Source organism: Arachis stenosperma, chromosome 3 (genome assembly GCF_014773155.1).
Source record: "Arachis stenosperma cultivar V10309 chromosome 3, arast.V10309.gnm1.PFL2, whole genome shotgun sequence".
NCBI classification, from domain to species: Eukaryota; Viridiplantae; Streptophyta; class Magnoliopsida; order Fabales; family Fabaceae; genus Arachis; species Arachis stenosperma.
Window position 1 is genome coordinate 135,757,610 of NC_080379.1, and position 17,834 is coordinate 135,775,443.

Sequence of the window (17,834 nt, forward strand, 5' to 3'; positions counted from 1 at the left end):
TTAAAATATTACTTATCTAATCCAAATCATACAAAATTCCTTATTATTTCATAACTATCAACTTTATAATTCAAATATAGAAAATAATCCAATAATTATAAAATTGGATGATAATCATAACTCATCTCAAATCCAATAAATCAAAACTTGCCTTAATTACCTTTAATAAAATAATTTCTGAAATTAAGGCTATAAATAACTATATAATTTGAGACTTGATCATAATAAGACTTTTCAAAAGTTCTGGGTCTTACAGTTTCCATGTTGTTAGGCGACGCGCACATGTAGATCAAGCGTATGCATGACCTGGCAAAAGTTCAATCCACGCGTATGCGTGGATGACGCGTACGCGTGACAGAGCCACGATCTGTACGTATCCCAGCAATTTCTGGGCTGTTTTTGACCCAGTTTTCGGTCCAGAAAACACAAATTAGAGGCTACAAAGTGGAAAAATCCAGGGGATCATCAATCATTCATCATTCACTTCTCATTATTCACAGAATTTTAGGTTTTAGATGTAGTTTTTAGAGAGAGAGAGAGAGGCTCTTTCCTCTCTCTAGATTTTAGGATTTAGGATTTCTCTTCTACTCTTATTGATTACTCATTGTTACTACTTTAATTTGTGAACTTTTAATACTAGATTCAATTTCCATATTAATGCAATTGATTGTTTGGATTTTATTATCTCCTATTGCTTTTCTATGCTTTTGTGTTGTGCCTTCCAAGTGTTTGATAAAATGATTGGGAGGGTTCTAGAGTAGATTTTTCTCCTTTTGACTTTTGTTGAGTAATTGGTGACACTTGAGTTATCAAACTCCTTTGTTGATTGATAATTGAAAGTTACTAATTAATTTGGATTCCACTAAAGCTAGTCTTTCCTTAGGAGTTGACTAGGACTTGAGGGATCAAATTAATTCGTCCACTTGACTTTTCTTTATTCGTTGAGGGTTAACTAAGTTGGAGCAATGAACAATTCTCATCACAATTGATAAGGATAACTAGGATAGGATTTCCTGTTCTCATACCTTGCCAAGAGCTTTTCTAGTTATTAGTATGAGAACTAAAAGAGTGAAGAGGAATGGTAGAAAGTATGAGATGCAAACTATAAATGCAACTATATGCTAAGATATTTCTGTCTACTTGGTTAAAAGTAAATAAGCTCTTTAAGATAAACATAAATCAGATTTCACTAATTCAAATTATACAATAAAAGATCAGTAAACTTGTAAGAAGATAGCTCATGTAAGCCGTGAACAAGGAATCGAGCATCGAACCCTCAACCCACATATTAAACTTTTTTATCATTGATAAAATGACTAGTATTTCCTTTAGGATCCTCAAAGAAATCAGATACATCATAATGAGTGGTGTAATTTTCAGCAACATCTTTTGAAACAAAATTTGTCTCCTTTCCTTTGTCATCATTTTTCAAGGATGCTTGATAAAGATCGACTAGGTGCCTTAGGGTACAATAGGTACGCGACCAATGACCTGTTTCACCACAATGAAAATATTTATCTCATGTTGATTTATTTTGTCAATTGTTTCTTTCTTTATCCCACTTCTGGTGAGATCCTTTCTTGTGAACATAATTTTTCTTCCTTCCATAATTTTTTTTGTTATAAAAACATTGCCATTTACCTCTTCTAAGGTTATGATTTGCCGCATTTGCTTCAGAAAATGAGACAGCGCCAGCTGGGCGCACTTCATGATTTCTTAAAAGCAATTTATTGTTACGCTTAGCAACAATAAGGCAAGAAATTAGCTCAATTTTTTTTTAATTTTTTTCTCGATACTACTGCTGTAAGAGCACATTCGAAGCATGGAAGGCCGAGAAAGTTTTCTCTAACATGTCATTATTAGTTATCTTTTTCCCACATAATTTGATTCGTGAGATAATTTAGAACATTGCTGAATTGTATTTATTGATGGATTTAAAATCATGTAGACGTAAGTGCGTTCACTTATATTAAGCTTGAGTAAGTATCACTGTCTTTTGATGATTATACTTTTCTTCAATTTTTTTCCAAAGATCTGCAGGATCTTCTAGTGTGAGATATTCATTTTTCAATCCTTCGTCAAGATACCGACGAAGGAAGATCATGACTTTGGGTTTATTTTTTTAGGATGCATTATTGTCAACCTTAATAGTATCTCCAAGATCCATTGAATCAAGATAGATTTCAGCATCTAATATCCATGATAAATAGTTGTTTCTAGATATATCAAGAGCATTAAATTCAAGATGAGAGAGTTTCGATATAATGAAAATTTATTACAAGGGTCTTCCTAAATTTTGATCAGAGTTTCGTACTGATAACGTGCTGTAAAATAAATAAATAAGAGGTAATAAAAATAAAATAACAAAATGTAAATAAAAGACACTAATATTAATATTCATCAATATAATTAATTCAATATAATAGAGATTATTCATATATTTATTTAATATATGTAATAACGTAAAGAGAAAAAGAGGAATATATAAAGAAAAAAATATTATTGTTATTGCGTGTCTTAAATGCCTAAGCCTATATCTCTATTTATATATGTGCAAAGTTTAACTTTTTTAAATGTTAAAAAACTTGTACCATTTATTCTTTAATGTTTTTACCACCCAAAAATACTTAATTGGAGGAATAAACTATGTTAAGTAGACACTGAATGGACATTCATATTGTAACAGGTTTTTTTTTCTTCTTAAATTTGATTTAATGATATTAGAAGAATATTATATTATCAATAGAATGTATTAAATTAAGATATAAATTCAAAATATATTATTAAATTATTAAATTATTATATTAAAAAATTAAATTAATAAATAAAAAAAATAAATTCTGCGCTGGTAAATATTTTTCGTCGTGTTGTTGATGTTGACCAAAGAAAAGACCGTGGAAGTGGAAGTGGAAGTGAAGCCTAAGGCAGCAAAGGAATTATAATCCCACTGTCACAGAAATTTCTTTCAATTTTCTATATTCAGTGACTCAGAGATATAGAAAGATAGATGGAAGGAGAGCGCCAAATAGAAAAGGGGAAATATGCCGCTGATATTTCGTCCATAAAGGAAGCACATGACAGAATCAAACCATTTATTCTCAAGACTCCAGTTATGTCCTCCACCTCTCTCAATGCCTTATCGGGAAGGCACCTCTACTTTAAATGCGAATGTTTCCAGAAGGGGTAAGAAATCTAGTCCCAATGAATTCCAATTTCAACTGTTCTCTTGTTTTCACTTTATTCTATGGTTCATCAGTGGAGCCTTTAAATTTCGAGGTGCCTGCAATGCTGTTTTCTCGCTAGACGATGAAGATGCTTCTAAGGGAGTTGTAACACACAGCAGGTTTGTCTCTGCAAGTTGTTTTGATTTATCAGATTAGGTGTAGGTTTAGTCCTGATTGATTGTGCTCTCCAAAATCAGTGGAAACCATGCTGCAGCGTTGGCTTTGGCCGCGAAGCTACGGGGAATCCCTGCATATATTGTTATTCCGAAAAATGCTCCAACCTGCAAGGTTGAGAATGTAAAGAGATATGGGGGTCAAGTTGTCTGGTCTGAGGCTTCTGTGCAATCAAGGGAGGAAATTGCAAACAAAGTGTGGCAAGAAACTGGTGCTATCTTTGTTCATCCCTATAACGATGGCCGCATATTGAGGTGGCAAGAAACTCTTTATGCATTGTGTCACTGTTTGTTTTGTTCTACTTCAAAAAACCTGACATAAGACATTATCATTTGAAATGGGGATAAGTAGAAATTGTGTAATGTTAGGGAACCGACTTTTTTTCAGTCAAAATCAATCAATTTTTTAAAAATGATTTTGTTTATATTAAATTCTAGATTTTAAATTATAAATCTAAATTATAAAGTTGGCTAACTAAAAGTTGGTCCCCGTACATACTCGTAGAAATTTGATGAATTTTACATCATTGCACTTTTGACATATTTGGTTCTTCTTGCAGTGGTCAGGGTACCATATCCTTGGAGCTTCTGGAACAAGTTCCACAAATAGATACTCTTGTAGTTCCCATAAGTGGTTTGTTCATTCTTTTCTGCCAAGATGTGAACCAAAATGTTTATTTTGATTTCAGCATCTAGTTCCTGATTTTTCAAAAATTGTAGGTGGTGGTTTGATATCAGGAATAGCATTGGCTGCCAAGTCTATCAATCCTGCTATTCGTATTTTTGCTGCTGAACCTAAAGGGGCAGATGATGCTGCACAATCTAAAGTAGCCGGGAGGATAATAACGATGGCCAAGACAAATACTATAGCTGATGGCCTTCGAGCATTTCTTGGGGATTTCACATGGTAAAGATAAAACTCTCCTCATCGAGATTGTCAACTAAACATGTAGTTCTCGGTCACCTTTATTGTTCCCTGCCTTTTACATGATTAGAGGATTCTATGTTTTTTGCTTTGTTTTGTTTTGTTTTTGAGGGTTTTTATTCTGACATTCATCTTTTAGTGTTGCTTTTCACGATTCTGTTAAGTTGTCATGTTTGCTCATGAGTCGTGATACAATTGGAGCAGGCCTGTAGTGCGAGATCTTGTCGAGGAAGTTATAACTGTGGAAGACAGTGAAATAATCAAAGCCATGAAACTTTGTTTTGAAATTCTTAAGGTTGTTGTTGAACCAAGTGGTGCAATTGGTCTTGCTGCTGTCCTATCTGATACTTTCCAGAAAAATCTTGCTTGGAAGGATTGCAAACATATCGGAATAGTAGTTTCAGGAGGGAATGTTGATCTGGGCATACTTTGGAATTCTTTGAACAAATGACAATGGATTCTTTTGTTTTACTTGTATGAACCTTAATTGCTCTAGATATAAGTGTTATTTCATTAATGATGTAGCAGTGTCGTGTTGATATGTTTACTTCAATGCTACTTGTTAAATTTATTTTTTCTCAAGAATTGTGTGGACTAATATTTTATAAAATAAAAAAATGTGGGAACCCTTCCTGTTAGAGCGTGCCATACCCTGTCTTTCCGTTCTTAGTCTTCTAAAAAAATTGACATTTTAATTGATTGCTCTGTATTGGTTTGGTTGGTCCTCTTTTTAACCAAAAAGAGTTATATTAGGTGTAGTTATTTTTTTGGACATGGTCAACCATTTATTATTAGATTAAATTTTAATAGAGCCCGTCTTTCATCTAATGATGGAAGATGAACGAGTCAACACCATGTCTTGTGTAAATAAGTACAACAAAGAGTTATCTAATAAAAGATAATGAAATTAGCAAGGAAGCATTAACTAAATTTGTGATTAGATAGGCAAGGATGCAAAACAAATTAGAACCAACCATTTCCCTTAATTCTCTCCTCTATTGAATTCTTTAACCACTATCTCAGTCTTCTCAAATTTCCGCCTCTCCTTGTCCAAAAATCAAGGATCTTATACCTTGCTTTCTCTCCATTGTTGTCATTGTTACTTTCGCTCGCACTATCCATATTCTCCACTGCTACTTTTTCCTCTCATTTCCTTTGATTAGCTTTCGCGGCACTTCTTCCTCATTGCTGGCAAAATGGTATGTTTTTTTTCCTCTCCCCTTTTGCTTATGTTTGCATGCTATTTGATTCTTCTACTCTGTAATAATGTGAATTTTCTTGAAGACATGCACCATGTTCTTGACATTCCCACATTTGGAAAATCTAACGTTTTAAAAAGAACACTACTATTTAACTATTTTATACATTATAATGATAACTGAAATTTCACATTTCATAAATTAAGATCATTATATTAAGTTAGGAGAGGTTGACAATAATGAGGAGAATGAGCAAATGTTGCAATCAATTGACAAGTGCATATCATCGCATAGCATAGCACATTAGCACATAAGACTTTTAATTCATGACATGAGATGTTGGTGCAGGCAAATGCAGCGTCTGGAATGGCTGTGGAGGATGAGTGCAAATTCAGGTTCCTGGAGCTTAAAGCAAAGAGGATCTACCGTTACATTGTGTTCAAAATTGACGGACAGCAGGTGGTGGTCGAGAAATTAGGGGGTGCTGGCGACAGTTATGATGACTTTATGGCCAGCCTGCCGGCTGATGAGTGCCGTTATGCTGTCTATGATTTTGATTTCACAACCGATGAGAATTGCCAGAAAAGCAAGATCTTCTTCATTGCATGGTACTTATATGCACTGACTAGACTATTGACGGTAGAGATATAACCATTCATGTGTCTCCTCCTATCTGCCTAAACTTTTGGGAGGATTGGTATTATGATATGGTATCAGAGTTTTTATGACTTAAAGTTTAGAGTTCGATCTTTGTTAGACCCTAAAAGGGAAAAAATAGCATAAGACAAATAAAAAAAAATGAAGGCCTATGCAAAAAATTCAAGCAAATAGAGTCCACATGAAATGGAGTTATCTCTCTAACATTGATAGATATTTCGAAACAGATGGAGTTATTAAAAGCAGTTTAATTTAATGCAACATTATAGATTGTTTGTATATGATATTGTAATGGGGTGCATGCATGTAGGTCCCCAGATAGCTCAAAGGTGAGGATGAAGATGGTGTATGCTAGCTCCAAAGATAGATTCAAGAGGGAATTGGACGGCATACAAGTGGAATTGCAGGCAACCGATCCAAGCGAGATGAGCTTGGACATTGTGAAAGCTCGAGCCATCTAATCTAAGCATGTCTTTCTTGAAGTTACCATAGAGCGAGCAATGATGAATGACATGCACTTTTACTGGCATATTGTTCTTCCTTAAAAGTTAAAAACTCGATATATGCTTGTTCAGTTTTTTCTAGTGTGATCTTGGATTGTTGGTTGGTTGGTTTAATTGGGTGTATCAAGTTGCCAATCTAGCCTCTTGGTTTTTCAATTGGGGTTGGCTCTTGGGCAATTGTATTAGCTGTTACTGCAAAAATGATCAAACAAACTCATATATGTATGCTTAATGTCTCCAATTCTTTCTTTTAAAACCATATTTTGGATTGGAAAGACCTTATCTAGAGAATGGCTTTCATATTTTTATTTTTTGAATGATAATCGTTTAAAATTAGGCTCGAATAGGATATCTAGCAAGAACCATGAGAAGATAAGAATTTTACATTAAATTAATTAACCATCAACGTAAAATTAAAAGATGAAAAGTGTTATATAGAATATAATAATTTAGATGTTCAAAAATGTTTTTTTTTTTCTTGGACAAATGTGATTATGTGATATTAATGGAATATTACAAAGTTAATTTTGTTCTTATCCGTGCAATATACGAAAGATATTTAACTTTTGTATTTATGTTTAAAATATGCTTTTAAATTTTTTTTATGAATATATTTAACTTATTTAACATATTTTTATTTATGATTTTATACATACTCGATGAATTGTTTTACTCAATAAATTGTTTTACAAAATTCTCACATAATTTAAATATCAATTTAGGTTTTATAAAATATTAAGACAAATTTAAAAACAATTTTTCACATCAAATTTAAAAATATTTTCACTGCAGCTCATCAAGTTCTAATACAATAAAAACACCGTACTGTTAAATTTATAATAGATTAGAAGTTTTATTACATCTATAAATTAAAAGTATAAAATTTTAATTTTAAAAAAATTATCAAAATATATTTAAACCAATTAATTTAAAGGGCAAAAAATAGAAATAAGCTAAGGAAAGTCATAATTTACGTGAATCAGCCAAGTTGAAAATTGCTTCATCAATCAACCAAAGCACATCTCTATGCAATTCGAACCAGCTTAGTTTAAATTACATTTGTATATAATTCGAACCTATTCAACTCGAATTATTCCAGAACGAAATGCACACTAATTTGAACCAACCTGATTCGAACTACAAGCATACATAATTCGAAGTAGACGAGTTCGAATTACAATTTCCTTTTTTGGAACTACAAATAACATTTTGCTTTTATCACCGCACTATAATATCCAATTACCAGTATCTTTGATGGTCATGAACTGACAGATAATTGTTATTTATTCATCCAAACAACAGAAGTTGTAACATCAAGTGTTCAACTATGAAGGATTCAGAGGTAATAGTAGTGGATTCATAAATATTCGTGTTGATTGGAGACAATCACCTCAACAATAACAACAAACTCGAGTAATATGGAACATACAGAAGGATTAAGGTGAAAAAAGAATATAAGAAACAACAATTGAGCTTTTATGGTTGGGATTTTCGTAGTCCCACGTCAACTCAATAATAATTTCGAATAAAAAGTTCAAGAGTAAATTTTGATCTTAACATTTTTATTCCAAATTATCTTTGGATTGATACGGGAATGAAAGAACCATAACCATAGGACTTCTATTGTTGTTTTTTATCTTCTTTTTCTTCCTTCACCATTTTACATGTTCTATAGTACTCGAGTTTGCTATTTCTGATGAGAAAGTTATTTTGGGCCAACACGAATATTCATGAATCTATCACTGTTACCTCTGAATCCTTCGTTGTTGAACACTTGATGCTGCAGATTCTGTTGCTTTGATGAATCAGTAACAAAAATTTATTAGTTTATGACCACGAAACGTAATGATAATTGGATATTAGAGTGGGTTGTGGATATTAGAGTGGAGTAATGAAAGAAAAATATTATTTGTACTATTAGAAAAGAGTATAGATTAATAGTATGGTTAAATAGATACTAGAGTTGGGTAGAAGACAGAGAAACTCGCTTTGCTAACATGGTAGTTTTGTTAGTTGTAGTGGTGGTAATACAATGGTACTATTCACTTAAGATCCCTATTAGATTGGTGATAAGGACCGTGAGAAAATCAACAAAATGCATGTGCATCTTGAAGGAATATTTTTTATCATAATTGCTATTTCATTTCCATTTTTATGAATTTGAGAAATGTAGATAAAATGATGTTTCGTTTTAGAAAAATATTCAAGCCATCATACTTTGGTGAATCTCAAATTTTACTATTTCTTTTATTAAAAATAATAGAGTAGATGTATTGTATTATTTTTTAGTCTATGGATATTACAAAGATTTTTTAAGCAAATAATAACGTATTATTTTATCAGAGATGAATGGAAGATAAGAATTTCAGCAATGGATATTTTTTGTCCATGCATTGCATGAGTCTTCTACTAGTTAAACAATATACAATGTCACTAATATTTTAGTTGAAGAATCCGTTACTTACCTTGAAAACTTGCACTAAAAAAAATTCTGTCAACATCGTCAGGAAGTCCGTTATTGGTGTCGTCTAAAGCTTCACTTGGAGCGTTGTCAGTAACACTGTCAGCGTTTTACTCAACTCCACAGTCAGGTAGAGCATCGTGATTTTATTGTCTTCAGAGAGAAGAATCAAAGATTCTTGGGTATTCTGTAATTAAGGAAAAGGAAGAAAGATTCAATGGAAATCCTAAGCATGCAATTAATGCACTATTTCAATCCCCACTTAAAACGACAATGTTTTTGTTTGGGAGACAAAGACAAATCGATTCCTGTCTATTTTTCACTTGCCAGCTTGACATTTAATAAACACCTGACCGACAGTTCATCATCGTTAAATGATACACATACTAATTTCGTTAGTTTTTTAATGCTAAAAATCACAAAAATGCCGTCATGTCTCACAGAAAACAAAAATTGGGGCTGGACATACTTTTTTTTGATAGAAATTATTTTATCCTTCTAAAAAATAGACAAAATTGAATTGGATGTTTACTCTATTAAAAACTAAAGATGTGTTTTAGAAAGCTTAAAATTGTCTTATCCGATAAAGATGGTGTGCAATTTCCCACTATAAAAAAAAATGATATTTTTGTTATTTACAGCCATAATTATTTTTTCTGCCGAAGGTATACACCCACATAAATAAAAGACAAAAAAAGGTAGTTGCGTTATAAATACATGTACTTTGGATTAATATGTTTTTGATTCCTATCTTTTGCTTATGGCTCCATTAGATTTTCCTGTCTTTGGATTCAGATTCTTAAATACTGCCAAGCAGAGGCCTGGACTGATAGTTGTAAAATTGTTAATTTGTTATAATGTGTGAGGCATTCCACACCCGCAACTTATATTTTTAATGTCACAAGTTGTGACATTGTGACATGTACTCAGCAGTTATATATATATATATATGAGATTAATAACTAAAATCATTGTAACATCAATTTTTCTAGAACCCTTGAAAATTTTCCCGAACTATGTAATTACATAAACGTATGATCGATCAATAATTCAATATATCAACATTTAGGAGCCACTGACGATTTGTCTCTAATAATGTTGGTGAGATTTCCCTTCCAAATATTTAGTCATGCCCTTACTTTGGGGTTTGCTAAGGGTTAATGGTTAAGATTTTTTAGATAAAAAAGTATAAAATGTTAAAAAGTTTCTAATGATAATTAACAAATATTTTTTTGGATGGAAATAAATTTTTAAAGTAAAGATATTGATAAAGTGATAAAATAATATTTTAATTATTTTTAAATTTATAGTATTTATTATTTGTGAGTTTTATTGTCTTAATTTAATAATAATTAAAATATTATTTTATTACTTTATTAATATTATCACTTTAGAAGAGTTTGATGCTTTTTAGATTATTATTCGTAAAGTTTATTTTTAAAATTTAAATAACTTTTTTTATGAGCTTAATTTTGATTTACTGGCAGTATAAAATATTTTATATAATCGTCTAATTATATCTATTTTTTTTGAATGACCATTCATACGATAAATCTAAAAGATAATTCATTTTATTAATGTATGTTATGTAACATCAAAATATTTTTTAATCATAATGGTAGAATCCATCAATTTGTTATATTATATTATATATATAATATAATAAATTAATAATGCTCTTGTATAAACTAATGAATTTAATTTGTTTTGTAACTACTAGCTTTAAAAGTTTTATACATAATTATAAAAAAAACTCTATTTTAAATACGTAACAAATTTTCTCTTTATTTGCTAGAATTATAATCTATCAAAATTAAACATAAAGTTATGTTTTTTCAATCAATAAATTGTAAATTATCCTGAATATAAAATTTTTAGGTACCAACATGATATTTTAAGTAATTCATATGAATAATTTAATTACAATTTGCATATTAAAAAATTTATGAGATGATTATATAATTAAATAATTATATATATCAAAATTCCATTCTTAATTAACGTGTATAATTTTTTTAAGGAGACGTTAAAAAGGGGCTAATTTTTTTTTTATATTGTTTAAATATATGTGTAATACATTATTATTGGAAGGTTGGGTGTTTTTTTTTTGATATGGTGTTTTATTCAAATCGGACGGTCCGATTTGTTTGAAAAGAAAAATAAATTACAAATCGGAGGGTCCGATTTGTTTGGAGAAAAAAATAAACTACAAATCGGAGGGTCCGTTTTGTATTTTTTATTTTTTTTATTTTTTAAAATAAAAATCGGACGGTCCGATTTTAACATTAAAATTTTTTTTTTTTGAATTCACAAATCGGATCGTCCGATTTGTGATTGTTTGTTTGAAAAAAAAAAATTAAAACAAACAAATCGATGCATCCGATTTGTACATCCCATACCAATGTGAAACACACTTCTGTTTTCTTGTTATACACTTCTCTCTCTTCCACATAAAAAATAACAAGCGTTAAAAAGGCAAAAAAAAAGAGAGAAAAAATAAATTTATAGGTGTTTAGGAGCATTGACAAGTGCCATGTGAAAATGATGAGAGTGAAAGTGTAGTTAGCAAGTGGTGATTTGGCGCCTTGTTTGTTACACCTTGTGGCTGATGATTGTATAGTGCCTTTCCATGCTCCATTTGGCGAGCATTTGGGGGCGACCCATGTTATTGGTTGCTGAGGTGGAGCTCAAGGTGGATCTCATAACTTATAGGATTACAAATTCGGAAAAAATAAAAGGTTGAAATGACGGCTAAAAATTTTGGATATGAAATTTTTGTAGTATTATATTTTAAGATGAAGATGTATAGTATTAAATTTTAGAATAGTGAACTCATTATTTAATCAGAGATTTTTTTATTTTTTTTTAAATTACTCTAAAAGTAACTCGCTAACGTGAGAAGAATTTTCTTAACTTTCTAAAAATTTTAAAAATATCTCGTTGATACAATTAGATTGGGCTAGCCCAATTAAAAAATTATATTATAAATAGGAGTATAATGTAACAATGTAACATATGCATGGTGTAATTGAAAATTCTACTTTCTCTCTTTGGCTTTAATTTTAAGGATTTCTCTTCTATTTTCTCTGATTATCTCTAATTCTCTCTAGTTCTTGATACAAATTTGTATCAAGTGGTGTTTTCATTGAACACTATGCCAAATTCCTATGATGACACAATTTGGGATCAGATTTGACACAATTTGGGATCAGATTCAAAGTAGCTTAGATCGCTTGAATTCAGATTATGAAAAACGATCCAAGATGCTTGAAGAAATCCAGGCAACTTGCACCAAAATTTGTGCAACCTTGCAAAGTCATCAACGACTCCAACAGCCTCCAATTTTCCAGTTTCAGGCCAAATCAAACTCAGAATTCCCACTCCTCAGCAACAATTCAACAAAGCTAGTGGCAGAAAATTCAATAATCACAGATCTCCGATTTTAGAATTCAGATTCAGAATATCAAATTGCAGAATTAGAGTCTACAACAGAGAAAGCTTCAGAATCAGCAAAGAATCCAAAAATTACAAAAGAAGTTCACATCAAAGGGGAAGAAGGAGACTCATCAGATTTCAAGTTTACAATTCAACCTCAACAACAAACAAAATCAACAGAGGTGGCAGATCGAACAACAATTCAGCAATCATTATTGTCAATTTGTAATTACAAAGACGCCGTTTCACAATTTCAGCAACAACATCTAAATTCTTGCCAAAATTCAACAATCATAGAGGCAGCAAAAGAAAAAGAATCAGCGTTCAGTTTTGTAGTTCAACCCGTAGAATCACCAGATATTCCAGATCAAGCAGGATTTCGAAATTCAATTCTAATACCTCTAATTCTAGAGCATACAGAGGCAGAGGGGGTGAATCGACCACAGCCAAAGCCACCTTATGCATTTCCAGATGCAGCGGTTGGCCTGGCACCAACCACCAGCACCGTCGAGGCTGCAGTTCTACTCCGAGGCAGCGGCGCTGAGGACGGCGCCATCGCAAAGGGAGAGCGGACACTCGCAAAAGTCGGGGTTGACGGAGCAGCGACGATGGATGACGATGACGTTACCAATTTGAACAAACGTCGTAGCACCTCCACAACGGAGACGCGAGGAGCGCAGGGTAAGCCGAATTTGTCGACGGTCTCTCACGACGTGGCTTTGGCGACTGGTTCCAGAGAGTCGGGACGGAGTGGCAGAGATCGCAAAGTTCGGGGGTTCCGTCCAGTCTCTCCAATCATGGCTAATCCACCACCACTACTAGCGGCTGTCTTCCCTTGGGATCGCAGAGGAGGAAGCAATTGCGATGGCGGGCAGTGGCGAAGGGAGCTGGAAGGCAGTGCCGGTTCCTCCATGCATACAGAGAACAGCGGACAACAAAGAGACGGGAGCTGGAAGGCAGTGCCGGCTCCTCCATGCGAGCTCGCGACGATGGTTTTTCTTTGGAACCGCGAGGGTGGTTTCAGAATAAGGTGGGTGAAGGAAGCAGAGCACGAGAAAAAGGGGAGAAGAGATCACCTATGAGAGAGGTGACTAATGAGGCTATGCATTGGAGACCCTTGTGTCTATAGTGGGCCAATGGCAAGCCTAATTCCACCATGCTGAAGCCAGCCCAACATTTTTGTTAACCGATCAAAGCTCAAAGATATTTTTTGCTGAAGCTATACTAAGGTCCATTAAGGGTTATTTGATTTTTTGGGTCACATCGTGAAAACTTGTTATCTTTTAATTGAACAAAAAACTTCTTCAATGGGATCCTGGTGGTTAAAATTTTTTTTAGCAGTAGTATAGAAAAAATTGTTTTCGAAATACCAACTTTTTTTTACTTGTAATTAACTTTTATAATTTTTGTTAGGATTTATATTTTTCCCAACCTTGAGGATAAGGTTGTTTTGAAGGGTAGGATAATGATACAATTAGATTGGGCTAGCCCAATTAGAAAATTATACTATAGATAGGAGTATAATGTAACAATGTAATATATGCATGGTGTAATTGGAAACTTTACTTTCTCTCTTTGGCCCTAATTCTAGGAATTTCTCGTCTATTTTCTCTGATTATCTCTAATTCTCTCTAGTTCTTGATACAAATTCGTATCACTCGTTTTCAGTAAAAAACAATTTTTTTAATATATATATCTAATTATTAATATTATATTTAATATTGATATATTTAATTATATAAGTATATATAATAATGTATAATAATAAAATATAAATTTAACAAAAATGATAACACACAATAAATACATTTACAACAAAAAATAATAACATTAAAATGTATTAAGAAATAGTTATATTATTATAAATACTATGCATGTCATAAGAGTAAATAGTCAATTCAAATGATGATAAAACTGACTATAAAAAAACTAAATGAATTTTATATCCATAAAAAATAAATTATGTTTGACAAAAATTTTTAATTGTTAAATATTTATAAAATCCAAAATGCTTCCTTTCATCCGTTTTAGAAGAAGCACGCCCATTTTAAATTGAGCATTTAAAACAACAAAAAACCCTTCAAAAGTTTGTAAAACCATCATGGAACTTGTCACTATAGGAATTCTCTCTGCTTTGACCAAAGAGGGTCACAAGGATTCTTCTTTCTTTTTGGCCATAGGCGTCAGATTTGTCATTGACCCTCGTGAAGGCACCCCTTTCTTCTTGAATCTCACTTTTTTCTTCTCTCTTCAAATTCTTTCTTCCCTCCATATTTAGGTACTATTGTTATGAATTAACTTATAATTACTATGAATGATTCTAAAAAAAAGAAAAAGAAAAAGGTGGACAGATTTAGAAAGGAGATAAATTTGGGTTTAGGATTCTTTTGTTATTCATTTTGTTTCTGAAATGGAAGAAGAGGAAGAAGAAGAAATAAAGGAAGCATATCAGGAGGTTGAAGATTAAATATGATTTGCGGTTGAATTAATTTTGGAATTTAATGTGTTTTTTAAATGAAGTTAACAAAAATTTAACGATTGAATATTTTTGTCGAACATAATTTATTTTTTCATGAGTATAAAGTTCATTAAGTTTTTTGTGATTGATTTTGTCGCGCTCAATTTTTTTTATCAGAAATGACCATTTATTCCCTTCTTTTTTTCCAAAAATAGTATATTATATTTCATTAATCAATAAAAAATGAAATATAAAGGTGTCTAAAACAGAACAACATAGCAAAAAGTAGAAATCTCCTAAAAAATACATTGATGGTATACATTCAATAGTGTATAGTTAAACTAAGAATAAGCTAGAAAAAAGAAAATAATAAGGTGAATGGAGTGAAATTAGAAATTGTATTAATGGGAACGACGGGCTAAAATGGGAGTTTTCTAGATTTCACGAAACAACATGACGAGCTAAAGTGGGAGTTGTCTGAATTTTACGACGAGCTAAAGTGCGAAATCATGTCGAAGAGATCATAACTGTGGAAGACCGTAAAATAATCAAAGCCATGAAACTTTGTTTTGAAATTCTTAAAGTTGTTGAATCAAGTGGTGCAATTGGTCTTGCTGCTGTCCTAGCTGATACTTTCCAGAAAAATTTTGCTTGGAAGGATTGCAAACATATCGGAATAGTAGTTTTAGGAGGGAATGTTGATTTGGACATACTTTGGAATTCTTTGAACAAAATGAAAATGGATTCTTTTGTTTTACTTGTGTGAACCTTCGTTATTCTAGATATAAGTGTTATTTCATTAATGATGTAGCAGTGTCGTGTTGATATGTTTACTTCAATGTTACTTGTTATATTTTTTTTTCAAGAATTGTGTGGACTAATATTTTATAAAATAAAAAAATGTGGGTGTTGGCAAAAAATAATTGAATTCAAAGGAGGAGGTTATTCGAGTAACCAAGTGGACTTTCGGAGAGAAGTTGGCATCGAAGGACTTTGGGGACATTAAGTAAGAGTAAGATTGATTTAGTAAATCGAGGAAGTATTCGACAAAGAAGATTGAAGATTGAAATCGAAAGTCATTCTGGAACCGTCATATGATCAGGCAAAAGAGCGGGAACAGTTATTCACGTTTTCGCATACGTGGGAGTTTCATTTCAAATTAGTCAGTTAAGAAAATGGCTATAAATACTAGAAGGCTCGAACTCACAAGGGTTAGAACTTTACTTCAAAAATTACTCACGCATACTCACATTCCAGAGACTTTTTGAGTCTGCTTCGAGTTAATTATCTGTAGGGTTCCTTCCACTTGTTTTACTTTCTATTTACATTTTTTGGAAACTCTACTTTTCTCGCAAATATATCTTTCGAACAACATTTAATTTCCTTGTTCAATTTTACATTACCGTATTGTTATTTTCGAAATTCAAAGTCCTTTGATTTAATCAAAGACATTTTATTACTTTATTTAAATTCAATGCAAACCATTTCGATTCCATTCATTCTTATTTTCAAAACCTTTTATTTATTTGTTGTCTCTTCAGTCTTTTTCTCTAATTCTATCTAATTCGAGGGTCTTTGATGCACTTCTAGAAAACTGGTACTCGCAAAAGAGGAGTTGGTTTCACTCCAGACCATTAGAATCGAACCACCATCGATTTACTTAAAATCGGCGAAACAAATTGGCACGCCCGGTGGAATAGTTTTTTTAATTTGAAGTGTGTACCGGCCCAGAGACAGCGATTCAAACAGTGGTGTAGCCTGGAGTGACGAAATCAGGGACTGAGACAGGGCTATGCTCCTGGGGTTGTGGTGATGAAGGTGGGGCTGCGGCGGTGAGCCTGCGTTGGCGAAGGTTGGAGAGGTGTGTGAACAGGGTGTTACATTTTGATATCAGAACTAGTTGATCCTATTGGGCCATATTCTATACTTGTAAGATTAATTCATTATCATTTTATTATAATTAGTGCATACAATGAAATCTTTTCTATGAGATAAAATTTGATTAGAAATGTGTGATAATCTAATGGTAAAAGTTAGTGTGCTCGTAAATGTACATGTGTTAATGTCAAAACATAGATCATTTATGAACACTCTACTCATACTTAAAGACATAGCTAAATGCACATGAGACATTCTCAAAAGAAAGATTAGGAATATTGTTCACATGCTTATATAGAATAATGGATGACGATTTATATATAATAATAATAATAATTTTGAAGATAGGAGAATAAAAAACTCACAATTTGCACCATAAACAAATAAGATTAACTTGCTAATTGCTCTTAAGTGGATGCATATGAATAACGATATGTAATTAATTATGCTTTTGCATGTGATTTATAGTATTTAAATATTTGAGTTTGATGTGTTAGAATGTTGTTTGATGATTGATGATCTTTATTGCTTGGTAGAGATTAGAATATAAACCCGAATTCTCACTTAGAGTAATATAGAAACAGTAAGTTGTGTAGTCAATTTTTCATTCTATACATTACCTTTTTTTCAAGTAGGATAAGATTTGGGTAAAAACTTAATAAGTCTAATTTGTTGTCTCCAAAATTTAGGACTATCCAAGATCTTTAGAGAGATTTATAATTTCTGGAAATAGGATTGTCTAAAAACTTTTAAGAAAGGAAGAATTCAAAATCCCAAACCAAATAACTTATCCAACAAAGTTTAGATCAGCGTAGCAATAAAATCATTTAAAAATTTTATTACGCACCTTATTCCGGTTTTTGGGGTGGCTCCTTCTTGATTTTTCTTTCTGTTTTGCTTGCCTTCCTTTTTGTGCCCATA

At 32.1% G+C, this 17,834-nt stretch overlaps 2 protein-coding genes across 4 annotated transcripts; both read left to right on the top strand.

Annotated features, from left to right (window-relative positions):
* Window positions 1-2,929: 2,929 nt before the first annotated feature.
* LOC130970096 (serine racemase) lies at window positions 2,930-4,970 on the top strand. Of its 2 annotated transcripts, XM_057896078.1 has the most exons (6): window positions 2,930-3,183; window positions 3,257-3,343; window positions 3,422-3,652; window positions 3,958-4,031; window positions 4,118-4,304; window positions 4,527-4,970. In XM_057896078.1, the coding sequence occupies exons 1-6, from the start codon at window positions 3,008-3,010 to the stop codon at window positions 4,771-4,773; spliced, it is 1,002 nt and encodes a 333-aa protein (XP_057752061.1). In that variant the 5' UTR covers window positions 2,930-3,007; the 3' UTR covers window positions 4,774-4,970. The 2 variants fall into 2 exon arrangements, with proteins under 2 accessions (XP_057752061.1, XP_057752060.1); XM_057896077.1 differs by having other exon boundaries at window positions 2,930-3,343.
* On the top strand, window positions 4,124-6,957 carry LOC130970097 (actin-depolymerizing factor 7-like). 2 transcript variants are annotated; one of them, XM_057896079.1, is made up of 3 exons: window positions 4,124-4,304; window positions 5,870-6,129; window positions 6,489-6,957. In XM_057896079.1, the coding sequence occupies exons 1-3, from the start codon at window positions 4,302-4,304 to the stop codon at window positions 6,637-6,639; spliced, it is 414 nt and encodes a 137-aa protein (XP_057752062.1). In that variant the 5' UTR covers window positions 4,124-4,301; the 3' UTR covers window positions 6,640-6,957. The 2 variants fall into 2 exon arrangements, with proteins under 2 accessions (XP_057752062.1, XP_057752063.1); XM_057896080.1 differs by lacking the exon at window positions 4,124-4,304 and adding an exon at window positions 5,201-5,521.
* Window positions 6,958-17,834: the final 10,877 nt, after the last annotated feature.

Coding starts and splice junctions, on each gene's coding strand:
- LOC130970096 (XM_057896077.1), top strand. CDS start 3,075: ATGACAGAATCAAACCATTTATTCTCAAGACTCCAGTTATGTCCTCCA. Junction 3,344..3,421: donor GGAGTTGTAACACACAGCAG/GTTTGTCTCTGC, acceptor CTCCAAAATCAG/TGGAAACCATGCTGCAGCGT. Junction 4,032..4,117: donor TCTTGTAGTTCCCATAAGTG/GTTTGTTCATTC, acceptor CAAAAATTGTAG/GTGGTGGTTTGATATCAGGA.
- LOC130970097 (XM_057896079.1), top strand. Junction 6,130..6,488: donor AAGATCTTCTTCATTGCATG/GTACTTATATGC, acceptor GCATGCATGTAG/GTCCCCAGATAGCTCAAAGG.